General features: G+C 41.9%; 1 protein-coding gene across 1 annotated transcript in view; it reads right to left on the reverse strand.

The window, feature by feature from the left end:
* The window catches only part of Spon1 (spondin 1), a 286,372-nt gene that overhangs the window by 201,706 nt on the left and 69,714 nt on the right, over window positions 1-14,952 (reverse strand). The window contains exon 3 of the mRNA XM_028875878.2: window positions 8,047-8,180. Coding sequence (XP_028731711.1) covers window positions 8,047-8,180 — 134 coding nt within the window. The remainder of the gene's footprint in view (window positions 1-8,046; window positions 8,181-14,952) is intronic.

Genomic DNA, 14,952 nt, shown 5'->3' on the forward strand with positions numbered 1-14,952 from the left:
CCTGCCTGCCACTAATATTTGAAGATGAGATGTGGAATCTCAGCTTGACCCATAGCCCCCATCCGAGGCTCTGAAGTGCAATGTTGAGAGCAGCACTCTGGAGCCTCAATGTCACCTACTCTATGACCTTGAGAAGTCACTTAGCATCCTTCTGTGCCCCAGCTTTCTCCTTAGCATCTGCACCATGAGGCTACTTTAAAGAGGAAGTGAGCATTTGTAACCTAGAACAGTGCTTGGCTCTTTGCGACTTCAGCTCTGTTCTGTGAGTGTATTTCCGCAATTCACCCTAATAAATCCCCCTATTACTCCTTAAGCCGACTCCTGTGGATTTATCTCATTAGCTCTTGGCTATCGTCTCCATTGTTTTATAAAGTTGAATTCCTCAGGTGGTCCACCTTGCCCTCAGGAGAATTTCCACTCTCAAATTTTTCCTTGTGGGGACGAGCAAGAGCTGGAATTCTGAAGATTAATGAATGCCTGGAAAGAAAGGACCACCTCAAGACGCAAAACTTGGCCAGGCTGAAGGGGACAGGACATCCTTCCATGCAGTCTGGAAGCATCTGTCCTACATGAGGCACTTTTTTTTTCTTTTCCTTTTAATCCACTACTTGGCTGTGATGTTTTCATTACAACGCAGCATTACAGTATGCCACAGCACCTGAAGTGCTGGAACAGGCATTGGAAGGGAAAAGAAAGCGTTGGAGAGGGCTGCCTGCAACACCATGCTAATTCAGAAATTTGTATGCAAATGCAAGTGGAAACATTGTCAGGTCTGCCAAGAGGAAAGTCACCATTGCTGTGTGCTGGCCTTCACAAGCAACCAAGTGGGCTTCAGAGCGAACTCCAGCCTTTCCTACCAGGGTTATTAGTCTGACATGGCAACGTAAATGCTCCTTCTTCAAATCAGGGCTCTGTGATACAGCTGGCAGCTTCTTTTTCTTCCCTCCCTCCCTCCCTCCTTCCCTCCCTCCCTCCCTCCTTTCTCATTCATACTCTCTTTCTCCCTCTCCCTCCCTCCCCTCCTCTCCTTCCCCCATCCCCCAACAGGGTCTCATATAATTCAAGCTGGACTAGAACTCATTTTGCCGCTGAAAATGACCTTGAACTCCACCCTTCATCTCCTGGCTACTGGGATATAGACAAGGATCAGCAAAGCTGTTTTATCCAGGGCTGGGGATAGAATCTAAGGCTTCATGCCTGTTAAGCAAGCACCTTTCCAACTGAGCCACATCCCCAACAGAATCTTTCATTGTTATTATTGCATTTCCTTTTTGTCTGTCCAGAACTCTGTCACTAGATCTTAAACATTCTTGTTAGCTTTAATAAAACTTCCCACTGTACATCCTCACTGTTTAATAACCACTAATCGTTCCCTTGATGCTCTTGAATCAGGTTGAGTCTCTTCATGCTGACATTGGATGACATCTCTGATGTGTTAATGGATTTTGGCCCCCAGAGATCTCCTGATGAGCCTGTCTGTTAACTGCCTCAGAGTTGCATGCATCTCCAAGTCCTCTTTGAGATTTGACTCTGATACTCTGTTCACCTGGAGTGACCTCTTCCCCTCCATTTACCCCAGACTCATCATTGCCATCAAGATATAAATGCTGACATTTCCCAGAAGCTCCCGTTATTCCATTCCTCACCCATCTTCTCTCTAAATTCTAACCATGCTGAGTCTGTCCCTGGTTTTGTCTTGGGGTTGCTAATTTTTGCATACATATTTTTATTTATACCACAACTAGACTAAAAGTGTTTTGAAAGTTGGGATCATTATTTACATTCTAAGCTGAATTTTTCTCAGTTTCTGGTATACAGTTTTGGTATCTGGCAGGTGCACTGGCTGATTGGTCTTGTAGACGCTGCCTTCAACATGAAAAGGAAGGACACTGGCTCAGCCAGACAAATAGTCTTCCTATACTTTATTGACGACATCAATTTGAAGCTTTTTTAACCAAATAAAATACTTTAAAGCATTAAAATCAAAACATAAAAGAAACAAAAGGTCTAAATATTCATTATTATAGTTTTCAGATATGAACAATTATACTCAGTCTCCAAAGAATACAAGAACAAACCTTTAGAACTACTGAGAGAATGCAATGTTGTCCAAAATGAAAACTCCAGTCAATAAGCACAATGAGCAATCAGATAAGAGAGCCCATTCACAAAAGTTATTGTGGAATATTACTTTAACTATGGAAAGATGTGTTACATTTGTTTATGCTGCATTTGTTTAATTATATAAAGATGTGTTGCTGTTTCACCTTGCCTGCCTAAGGCACTTGATTGGTCGAATAGAAAGCTGAATGGCCAGTAGCTAGAGGCATAGGCAGGGCTGGCAGCCTGAGAGAATAAGTAGGAGAGAAAATGAGGGAGAAAGAGAAGGAGATGCTCAGGGGCAGTCAGGCAGCTGCCAGCTAGCCAGACACAAAGTAGGACATACAGAATGAAAGGAAGGTTAAAAAGCCCCGAGGTAGAACATAGATGAAGAGAAACAGGTTAATTTAAGTTATAAAAGCTAGCGGGACAAGCATAAGCTAAGGCCGAGCATTCATGATTAATAATAAGTCTCCATGTCATGATTTGGGGGCTGCTAGGTGGCTCAAAAGAAAGCCTGCTATGAAGAGCAACAAAACTTGAAGTTGTCCATGAGGGAAAAGCCTGTGTAGAATGCACAGTTTAAATAAGAAAACCCTCAAGACTTTATGGAAGCTAAGAGACCTGGGGAAGCAGGGAGATGTTCTGGTTTTGACCTGAGAACACAGAGCAGTGAGGATGGCTCTCCCCACATTAAACGATTAATTCAGTGTAGCATCGTTCAAAATCCCACCATCAGGTTTTATTAGGCAGAGCACACTTACTGTATGATTCACCTGGTATTGTGAGTCTGCTTGAATAACCATGCACACTTGGAATGCTTAGAAGATTAATGAGCGATGACTCGTCACCAAAACAGAATTATGCTAAAAACGGTGCTGAATTCATGGAGGGAGAACAAGAAAAAAAGAGGAGCCCGACTAAGGAGCGCAATGCACAGTTTTTGCTTTTCATGAAGTAGCAATCCATGCCACTGGGAAAAGAATACACCATTCAACAAATGGACAGGGGACTGCTAACTCTACTTTATCAGCAAGACTGCTTTCCGATTCCCATCTGAGCTGCTGTCTCCAGGTTGCTGCCCAGCTCTCCACCCCTGGGCTTCACTTGGAGAGATGCTCTATGTGGACCACTTACACAGGCCGGCTCCAGGACCTTTGTGCCTGGGTCAGGCCAAAGTGGAAAACCCAGCTGGAAACTGAGAAAGCAATAGGGCTGGAGTCTCTGTGGGGTTACTCAGGCTCCCTGCTTCTCTAAACAAAGGCCTGGGCGCCTGTCAGGGTGAACATCCTCTCATCTTCCCCTGACTCCCTTTGTGTTGGCTCCTCCTGATGTCATTCCTGTCTTCCCATAGAGGGGTTTCATACAACTTTCCTCTGGTACCTCATTTGGAGCTGAACAGGCCATGCATTTTCTGGTGTGGCCCACGGATACCATGTCATTAACAAACTGGAATTCTAGGAAGACAAAAAGTCTAAGCCTATTTTAAAATCTTTAAGAATACAAATATAAAATATATTTATAACATTGGGTATAGGAAAGTTTTTTTTGACTAAGATGTAAAAAACTTAAATTCCTAAGGGAAAGCACAGATGCATATTTTTAAATAAAAATGTCAAGCTTTTTTTGGCATTTGTATGTATGGAGAGAGAGAGAGAGACAGAGACAGAGAGAGACAGAGACAGAGAGAGACAGAGATGAGTATTCACATACGTGGGGGCATAATGTATGTGCAAGTGTAAGTACACGTGTGAGTGTATATGTGAAGCCAGAGGCTGACACCAGGTGTCTCACACGGTTTCTTTCAACCTTATCTATTGAGGCAGAGTCTCTTGGTGGTCTCACCCATTCACTTAGTGTCACTACCCAGCTTGCTCCAGGGAGCCTCTGCCTATACCTCCGGAGTACTGAAATTATCACAGGGCTGTCATGGAATTATGTGGGTGCTGATGATGCCAACTCCAGTCCTCAAAATTGCACAGTAAGGACTTTACCACCTAAGTCATCTCCCCATGCCCAAATATCAAACATTGGAATGATGAAACACCAATGAATAAAGTTAAAAGTGAAGCAGAGATAAACGTTTGAAACCTTTAATGAAGTATTACTGCCTAGACTGCATAAAGACCAACTTTATATATAAATTATAAATGTCAAAAGCAGGAGAACCGCCCTCCTCCCCACACCCACTCATTACTGCAAAGGGTGAACTCACCACAGCTGTGCAGGAGAGCTCACCCTGGTGGTGAGGGCAAGGGAGCGCTGGTGGGCTGACTACCCAGATCCAGAACCAGGGCTGTGTGTTGGCCCACCTCAACATTTACCCTGTCTGTGATCTGCTGGAGCATGTGAAGGGTCTGGTCCTGCACACCCAAAGCTGCAGGATCTCCACAACACAGGGCAACAACCGAATATCCAAGAGGAATCCCAGTGAGGACCCAGCATCAATGGTGTAGCAGAAACCAGAGGCTTCCAACCAGACCAATGAGTCTTTACAAGTAAAGATATATGGACAAAAAGGTTTACTGAGTGACTCTCTATGTCACACTACATTTTTCTATGACAAATTTTTCCCTTTTTTTCTTTTTTCTCTTAAATTTCATTGGGGAGGGGTAAACAAGGACAGAGGGTGGATACACAGGGACCGGAAAGGAATGGGATTGAGATGCATGATATGAAAGACACAAAAATAAATAAAAAGAAAATTAAAAATTATAAATATATAATTTATATAAAATAATATATTTTGAAGCGTCTGTCTCCTTATATATAAACTATATAAAATGTATTTTATGTATTCATTCAGTCATTCATTTATTTGCTTGTTTTTTCATGCAGGATCTCATGTAGCCCAGGCTGGCTGTAATTAAAACCATGGAAAACCTTGAATTCTGCTCTTTCTGCCTCCAGCTCCCAAATACTAGGATTACAGGCATATGCCACCACCCTGGCTTTAGGGAAGTATTTTAAAGCATACACATGGTTTAAAATAAAAGTGAATATATAGAATCACTTTCAAAGGACATTATTAGAAAAATGGACAAGCACAGGACCTGCCCTGCCCAGCAGCACACAATTAGAATAGACACTACATTAATAGTACAAGAGTAAGCAAGTAAATTAGCCTGAGATACTACTTTAACTCTCACACAGAAGGCTCTCAAAACTGGTAATGTCAAGGCTGCTAAGCACAGTAAGGGCTCTTTTACCTACAGGGAGCATGTCTGTCACTATTTTTGAGGACAATATGATGGTGTCTGTGGAAATCATTAATGTACATTCCTTATCATCCTGTACTTTGTCATCTTCTGCAGATAAAAATTTGAGTATTTACTCAAAAAGGCATGCACTTGGATGTCTGTTATAAATCATCACTTGTAACAGGGAAAACAAAAAAGAACTTAAGAGAATCTACATGTGAACTTCATGGAAAGTAATTAACACATTCAAACCACGGATTCCATATAGTAGCTTAAAAACCAACTATAAATATGCATTTATATTCTGATACAGACATGCTTCTAATAAGTTCTACTGAGTGAGCACCCATTCAAGTTCAGGGCATTATGTATACTCCATGAACATTCAGAATATAAGTGAACACATAAAAGTTTAAAGCACACCCACAAAATCAACATCTATTGCTGCCTTCACGTAGGGGATGTTGGGATTATTTTCGGGGAGAATGTCAAGGTTTTTTTTACTCTTTCTGTATTCTAATATATATTTTCTGTATCTCACTCTTTTTTTATTGCTTGGAAGTTTACAGTGTGACTGTGTTCACATCTTACCTATAGAATTAAAGTTTTTAAACAAAGAACTGTGGCTTAGATAGAATTCCTTCAGAGAAAGGAGGAGTAAAGACTCTCATATTGCCATGCTCTGGGGAGTCTGTCTCCTCCTGCGGAAGTTTGCCATGCAGATCAATCAGCCCAAGCCTGCCAGGTAGCTGGCTGTGCAGCTGAGCTCCTGGCACACAGAAAATAGTGTCTGTTGTTTTCCCCTCCCCATTTGACCTGTGAGATGGTGCAGGGCTGAAACCCTCCAATGCCTGGATATCCCAAAAGGGTGGGCAAATAAGAGCTCAGTTACATTTGCCAAAGGAGCGAACGAACAAGCCACATATGTTCATTGTTAGAACAGAAAAACGTACATTCACATTATGGTGACTGTCAGTGGGTAAACAGAGGATGCCTTTCTGGATTCCACCAGAAGATCAAATAGCTCTGGTTTGTGAAAACAAGAAAGCAAAGAAAACCAAGGATGTGGGCTAGATCAACAAGGGCTTTGAGAACAGAGAGGCTTGTGACCCAGTGAGCTCTTTTCAAGCTATCTTCTTTAAAGCAACCAGGCTACCATAGATTAGGGATCTGGGTACTAGAATGTCAATTCTGGACCCCAGTCTCCAGGCTGAGAGACTGGATATACATAAAGACTGTATGTGTCAAGAATCGCGGATTCTGACACCCTACCTTCATGCCAGCACCTCAGGAGTGACTTGTTGACCACCAGGTCACTTCCCCATTACCTCCCCTTCTCTCAATTTAGGACCAACTAGAGAAGCCAAATGTACCCTCTACACAGCCATAGGAGATGCTTCACTTCCAGTCAGCCTGCAACCAGCTTCCCCATGGCAACAGCCTCCCAGCTTAGTGGACCTGAATGAAGCCTTCCACTTCACCTCTACCATACCTCCCCAACACACCGAAGGGGCTTTCCCACTCCTGCTCTTGCCTTTCAATCTCTGCTGAAAGCCAGTGTTGGCAAACGACTCCCACGAGGCACAGGCAGCTGTGACACACACACTGCCTTCATTCTCAGTGGTCTTTGGTATTTCCTCAAGGCCACATTTCAACAGACATGCTTAGTATGTGATTATAGATGAATCATTTTTAAAAAATTCTACAGCTGAGTTTTAGACCATCACTGTAAATAAGTGCTAAGAGCAAGCTTCTCAAGAAGTCAGAGGAAAGATGCTCGACTCATGCTCAACTAAGGAAGACAGAATTTTGTGTGGTAGAGGAGCCAAAACATGAGCAGAGTTTAACAATGGACAGGTGTTTCAGAGACGTTGTGGGTTCTTTCCATTGCTAGGCACAGCTGAAGTCATGGGAGATGCTGACAGCCGCTCTGAGTGGCTGCATCAACACAGTGCAGTCTACACGCCACATTTATCAAATGAAGCAAAGTCACAAAAAGCCTTGGGATCAGGACAGACATGCTGGGCAGTCCAACCCCAACTCAGTGAAAAAAAAAAAAAAAAAAAAAAAGATCATGCACATATTTTTTGAGATTGGGCTCTTATGTGATATCCAGGTGACATTTGGATCTCTCTACATTTGAGGCAACCTTGAACTTCTGACTTTTCTGGCTCTCCTTTCTAAGTGCTGGATCACAAGCACATGCCCTAATTGAACACAAAATTAAATGATGCCTTGATGCTTAGACTGAGCCCTCAATCTACTCTGACCATTGATGTCTGAAATCCTAATTCTCAACATTAATCGAAATGGGCCTTTAAACCTCCTTCAAATAACTGGTGCCATAAGAAAAAAAATTGTAAAGGGGGCTTTCCAATCAAGTAAGTTTAGGAAATACCACTGAAATGATAAACTGATCGGTTGGTTTGTTAGTTTTTGGTAGGACTTTGCAAGAAAAAATAGTTAATTCCAAATAGAGAAGTCAGGCTTATATTATTCACTGGTTGGGTTATGTTTTTCATAATCAGTCCTTGCATTATTATCTATGAATGCACAGAATGGCTGAAAGACTCATCACATTGGATGAAGATAGAGACATATGATTCCATATGTATTTAGAATGGAGAAAATACAAGACCCAGAGAAATGTTTGCCTGATGTCCCAGAAGCCACACCTCTTCCTGCAGACACACAGGAAGTCTCTGATAACTGCAGGAAGATGGATGAAGAGTTCATGCTTACTTACTTCAGAATCACACAGCCTGTCCCTGTGGGTGGAGCTATCCAAAACACCTGGATCCGTGTCCTCCTCCGAGGGGTGCTTTCAGTGACTGCCACAGGGCAGTTACTCATAAACTGGGTCTCTTCTTCATCTATGATCTGTGTAAACCAGATGAAAATAAACACATTAAAATGCAGTGTCCTTGTAGGGGTGGAGAGAGCATTCTGAGTTGATTCTTGATTTTATTTCTAGACCCATCATTTTGCATTAGCAGCCTTTGATCCACAGGCCCCAGAATAGTGCCTGGCAGAGAGCCCCAGCACAATGTGATTACAAAGATCTGGCACATTTGTGCTCTCTGGGCCCAGACATTGTGCCAGCACTTAGAGGAACTGACCACTAGGTGATGATCCTGCTCACTGCTCCCAACCACCTGTGCAGGTCCTGCTTTCGATGAAGAGGAGGGTAAGGAGGAGGGTGTCTCTGGAGCAAAGTGAACCTTGTTGAGCTACAGCTTTAGAACTTGATTAAAATGTTTAAAAGCCCTCGTAGAGGAAGCATAGCAAAACACAGAAGTCACCCAGCTTCCTGCACTACCCACTGGAACAACTTCTACTGACGCCTTCTACTTAATTGCCATTCTCCCACGTAGAATCCTAGTGACTTTGAAGGACACTACAAACAAGATGGTAGCCATTCTCATTCCTCCAGACTGTGTCAGTCAGTAGAACCCTCTTGTAGAATTAAAGTATGTAAGAATGTTTAGTGAAAGCCACTGTATCCAATTGTCTTTATTATCTGTATGTCGTTTTTAATTTTGACAGTTTCATATGCTTTTATAATAACTTTTAGTTAATTTAAATCCCCTTTACCCTTTCTTATCTCCCTTCCCTCTTACACAGAAATCCTTCTTTCCAAGTACCTCTCGAGATTTCATGGTGTGTGGTGCATGTGTGTATGTCCTCTGGGTTTAATTAGAGTAGCTTGCATGAGTATGTGTGGGAAGTTATTTACTGAAGCATGGGAAACTTATCAGGTGTCAAACCACTGTCTTAGTTAGGGTTACTGTTGCTATGATGAAACACCATGACCAGAAGCAAGTTGGGAGGAAAAGGTTTATTTGACTTACACTTCCATATCATAGTTGTGGTGTTTGAATGTAATCAGCCCCCATAAGCCCATAGGGAGTGGCACTATTAGGAGGTGTGGCCTTGCTGGAGTAGGTGTGGCCTTGTTGGAGGAAGTGTGTCACTGTGGGGGCAGTCTTGGTCTCCTATGCTCAAGCTATGCCCAGTATGATACACACAGTTGCTTCTGCTACCTACAGGTCAAGATGTAGAACCCTCAGCTCCTCCTCCAGCACCATGTCTGCCTGCATGCCACCATGCTTCCCACCATAATAATAGTGAACTAAATCTCTGAAACTGTAAGCTACTCCCAATTAAATGTTTTCCTTTATAACAGTTGCTGTGGTCATGGTGTCTTTTCACAGCAATAGAAACCCAAACTAAGAAAATAGTCCATCACTAAAGAATTCAGGACAGGAATTTAAACAGGATAGAAACCTAGAGTCTGATGCAGAGGCCATGGAGGGGTGTTGCTTTCTAGTTTGCTCAGCCTGTGTTCTTATAGAACCCAGGACCACCAGCCTAGGGGTGGCACCACCCATAATAGACTGGGCCCTCCTCCATTAATCACAAATTATGAAAATGCTCTATAGGTCTGCCTACAGACAGATTTTAGAGAGGCATTTTCTCAGTTAAAGTACTCTCTTCTCAGATGACTGTAACTTGTGTCAAGTTGACATACCACTAGCCAGCACAACTGACCCCTCGTCAACTTGACACACTAACATATCAGTGTTAAGCCATAACTTTCCCTTTCTTGTTCATCTGCAAGACTACACATTAATATTAACATCACAATATAAAATAGTGCAACTTTTAGAAATTCCACAGCCTTTAAAAATTCAAAGACTTAGAAGTTCAAAGTGTCTTAAAATATCCAAACTCTCTTTTAAAATCCAAAGTCTTTATGGAACTCCAAAATCTCTTTAAACGTTTAAAGTCTCTCAACTTGGGCTCCTGTAAAATCAAAAATAAACTAAATACTTTCTTACTTCAAAAAGGAAGAACCAGGGCCTAGTCGTAATCTGAACAAAGCACAACCAAACTCCAACTGTGTAAATAATTCAATGTCCAGTGTCTGGGATCCACTCACAGTCTTCTGGGCTCCTCTAAAGGGATTGGATCACTTCTCTGACTCTGCCCCTCCACAGCACACACAGCTCATCTTCTAGGCCCTGGCTGGTTCCACTCCACATCTGCTGCTCTTCTTGGTGGTTGTCCCATGTATCAGCATCTCCAAAATGCTAAGGTCTTCTGCTGCAACTGGGCTTCCCTTCCACCAATAGCCTCTCCTAGGTTCTGTAACCCTGCCATATGGTGCCAAGTCTCAGTTGCTCTCCATGACTCCTTCATGCCTTCAAAACCAGCATCACCTGGGTGGCTATTACATTATCAAGTTCAGCTGCTAGCAGGAGGTACAAACTTGGCTGCCTCTAGAACACAGTTTTAGTGTGTTGATCCCGAGGAAACATTTCCCAGAGGACTTCACCTCGATGATGCCCATCTCTTAATCACAGTTGATTCAGTCCCAGATAATCAGAACCACAGATTCTTAACTCAAAACAGCAAACTGTACTGATAGAGTCATTAAGGGATTTTCAAACTTGCCTCTGAAACTTCACCAGCCGGGCCTCCATCATCTGCACTGCTCTCACTATTCTTTTTGTTTGTTGTTTGTTTTGAGACAAGTTTTCTTTGTGTAACGGATTTGGCTATCCTGGAACTCGATTTGTAGACCAGGCTGGCTTCGAACTCACAGAGATGCCTGCCTCTGCCTCCCGAGTGCTGGGATTAAAAGCAAGCAACCACCACTGTCCTGGTGCTTTCAACATTTTTATCTTCTAAGCTTCCACAGAACAGCTCACCAAGGTTTGAACACTCAATGGCTTTTCCAGCCCAAAGTTCTAAGTCCTTCCACAATCCTCCTAAAAACACACTGTCAGGTCTGTCACAGCAATACCTCACATTCCTGGTACCAATTTCTTTCTTGGTTAGGGTTGGTGCTGTGATGAAACACCATGACCAAAAGCAAATTGAGGAGGAAAGGGTTTATTTGGCTTACATTTGTATATCACTGTTCATTACTGAAGGAAGTCAAAACAGGAACTCAAGCAGGGCAGGAACCTGGAGGCAGGAGCTGATGCAGAGGCCATGGAGGGGGGCTGCTTACTGGCTTGCTCATTAAAGCTTTCTCAGCCTGCTTTCTTAAAGAACCCAAGACCACCAGCCCAAAGATGGCACCACCCACAATGGGCTGGGCCCTCCCTCATCAACCACTAATTAAGAAAATGTCCTACAGGCTTGCCTACAGCCTGATCCTACAGAGGCATTTTCTCAATTAAGGGTCCTTCCTTTCAGATGACTATAACTTGTGTCAAATTGACATAAAACTAGTCAGCATAACTCCTGAAGAAAATATCATATTGCACAATTCTTTTTTTAAATAAACTTCTGGAATAAATTTTATATTTTGTTGAATTTTTTAATTTATTTTTTGAGAATTTCATATATAAGAATTATATCCATTTCCACCTCCCACCTTCCCCCTTCAACTCCTCCCATTTATCCTCCCAACTCCCTTTCAAATTTATTCTTTGATTATTACTGTTTTTATATGTACACAGGTATACATAAACACAATCACCTAGTCTATCTAATGTTGTACCTAGTCTATCTAATGTTGTTTATGTGTGTAGGGCTGACCACTTGCAAATGGGTAACCTATCAGGGAACTTGTCCCTGGAGAGTCCCCCTTTCTCATCAGCCATTAATTGCCTTCAGTTCTTCATTTAGGGGTGGGGCCTTGTGAAATTCCCCATCCATGTTTGCACATCATTACCCAGGTCTTCTTCAGGCAATCATTGTTGAAACGGGTGCAGCTTCTTTGCTATATATAGGAGACGGCATCTCTCTGCAGACATCCTGATTCTTGGTTCTTACACTCTTCCTGCACATCTCCCATGATCTTCCCCGAGCCTTGTGTACAGGGGTTGTGTCATAGATGCATCAACTGGAGTCGAGTACCTCCTGGTCAGTTGTTCTCTGTATTTTGACCAGTTGTAAACTTCTGTAACGGTCTCCCTCTGCTGCAAAAAGAAGCTTCCCCGATGAGGGCTGAGAACTGCACTTATCTGTGGGTATAAGGATTTAGAATGCAGCTAGGAATTATACTGTTTTAGGAAAGTGGGAATAGTAGCTCCATGACCTCACCAGCCCTGGGCAGTTGGCCAGTTTTATGGTTCCAGGCAGGAATTCCCTCCTACTGCGTGGGCCTTACGTCCAGTAAGACAGCTGTTGGTTACCCCCAGGATGCCGCGATTGCACCTGTAGCTCTAAGCTTTCTGTCCTGGTAACTGTTCTAGTTTGTAGCCTTTCAGCCAAGTACGATGGCTAACTGCTTTTCTTGTTGATAGTTTTAAATCTATGTTCCCAAGAGCTATTGATCCATAGTTTTCTTTTGTGTAATATCTTTGGTTTTGTTGATAAAGTAACAGTTTCTTAATAGACCAAGTTAGGAAGTGTCCCCGCTGCTCCTATCATCCGAAAGAGCCTATAGATTTGGTCTAATTTCTTCCTAAACCTTTTGAAAGTATTCACAAGTGACTGTGTCTAGGTTTGGTGTTTTCTGTTTGAGAGATTATTAATTATTGATTTGATCTCTTTAATAGACATAGGTCTATTCTGATAAGACTTTTGGAAGATTGTGATTTTTAAGGAATTGGACGGGTTCAATCTAGGTTATAAAATTTGTGGTCATAAGAGTTGTTCACATTATTTATTTAAAATACTTGTAACCCTTGGATATGTAGTGATGTCCATTCTTTCATTTCTACTTCAGTAATTGGTGTCTTTTCTTTCTCAGACTGGCTGAAGGCTATTCAATTCATTAATCTTTAAAAAGGAACCACAAGATTTTGGCCTTCTTAGCTTTCTCTACTGATTCCATATTTTCAATTTCATTGATTTCTACTACTTTAAAAAGTTACTTCTTTTGTTTTTGAGAATGTTCTAGATTTCATTTACTATAATATTTCTAGTTTCTTAAGGTAAAACCTCAGACTATTGAATTTTAGATCTTTATTGAAAAAGATCATTCAATGCTATAAATTTCCCTCCAAGCACTGTTTTTATAATATCACATATATTTCGGTAAGCTGTGTTTTCCTGTTCATTTATTTGAAGTATTTAAAGTTGTTCTTAGAAATGGGCTATTTACTCTCTAAGTGTTTTAGAAATTTCAAACTTTCTGTTATTGACTTCCTGCTTAATTCTTGTGTAGACTAAGAATGTGCATTGTGTGATGCTTGTTCTTTTAAATTAGTGAAAGCTTGTTTTGGGGCTTTGGGTGTGCTCTAGCTTGGCAAATGTACCACATAAATCTAAGAATGTGGACTGTACTATTAACAGATGAAGTGGTCAGGGATGTACTGTTAACAGGTGAAGTGGTCAGTGATGCCAGTTAGCAGGTGAAGTGGTCAAGGATGTACTGTTAACAGGTGAAGTGGTCAGTGATGCCAGTTAGCAGGTGAAGTGGTCAAGGATGTACAGTTAGCAGGTGAAGTAGTCAGTGATGCCAGTTAGCAGGTAAAGTGGTCAAGGATGTCCTGTTAACAGGTGAAGTGGTCAAGGATGCCAGTTAGCAGGTGAAGTGGTCAGTGATGCCAGTTAGCAGGTGAAGTGGTCAAGGATGTACTGTTAACAGGTGAAGTGGTCAAAGATGTACAGTAAGCAGGTGAAGTGGTCAGTGATGCCAGTTAGCAGGTGAAGTGGTCAAGGATGTACTGTTAGCAGGTGAAGTGGTCAGTGATGCCAGTAAGCAGGTGATGATGCTGTTAAACTCAACTAAGTTCTTGCTACTCTTTCCCCAGTCCTGCATCCATCCATGCCTGTTAGAGGTGGGTTGAAGTCTCCAGCTATAATAGGGGTTTGGCTTTTCCTTGACGATTCAGCCTTGAACACTTTTGATGCTCTGTGGTCAAATACATAGAAAGATTGTGGTATCTTCTTCAAGAACTAGCCTCTTTAAACTTGTGTGATGCTCCACTTTCCAATGAGCATTCCTGCTCTGATGCTGTCTTTGACTAAATGTCTTTTGGTCAGCACTAGCATGGTGGATCTTTCTCTCATGAACTCTGTCTTCTAACTAGTGGGTTTAGACCACTGACATTCAGAGTGATTAGTGAATTGATTATATTTATTAATCTTTTTTATATATCCTCCTTGCTTCCTGCCCATTTTTCTCTTTCACTCTTCTTGCTTTTGTGATTGTATCCAGCTAATATTGAACATATTTTATTCCATTTTCTCTCCTTTCTTAGCCAAACAGTTTTAATTCTTTTAAAAATCCATTTGGGGGCTGGAGAGATAGATCAGCAGGTAAGAACATTTTCTTTAACTGAATTAGGACCTGAGTTCAGATCCCTAGCACACACATCTGTAACCTTAGCCTGGGGAGTACAGAGATAGATGGATCCCAGGTCTTGCTGGCCAGCTAGTCTATCTGCAATGGAGAGCTCTAGGTCAAAATGAGAGACAGTGGAAAGAATATAAGGTGGAGAGTAGATACCTGTTGGCCACTGACCTTCCCACATGTGCAAGTATGGGCACTTACATGCATGCACTGCACACACATACATGCACACACACATACACGCATACCACATACACCAAAAAATCCAAGTAAAAAAAAAACCTGTTTTCAATAGATAACCTACAAATTCGCAGCATACATTTATAGTTAATCAAAATCCACCTTCAAATTACAGCAGACTACTTCACAGTACTGTAAGTGCCCTATAATAAC

The sequence above is a fragment of the Peromyscus leucopus genome, chromosome 1, assembly GCF_004664715.2.
Source record: "Peromyscus leucopus breed LL Stock chromosome 1, UCI_PerLeu_2.1, whole genome shotgun sequence".
Lineage (NCBI taxonomy): Eukaryota > Metazoa > Chordata > Mammalia > Rodentia > Cricetidae > Peromyscus > Peromyscus leucopus.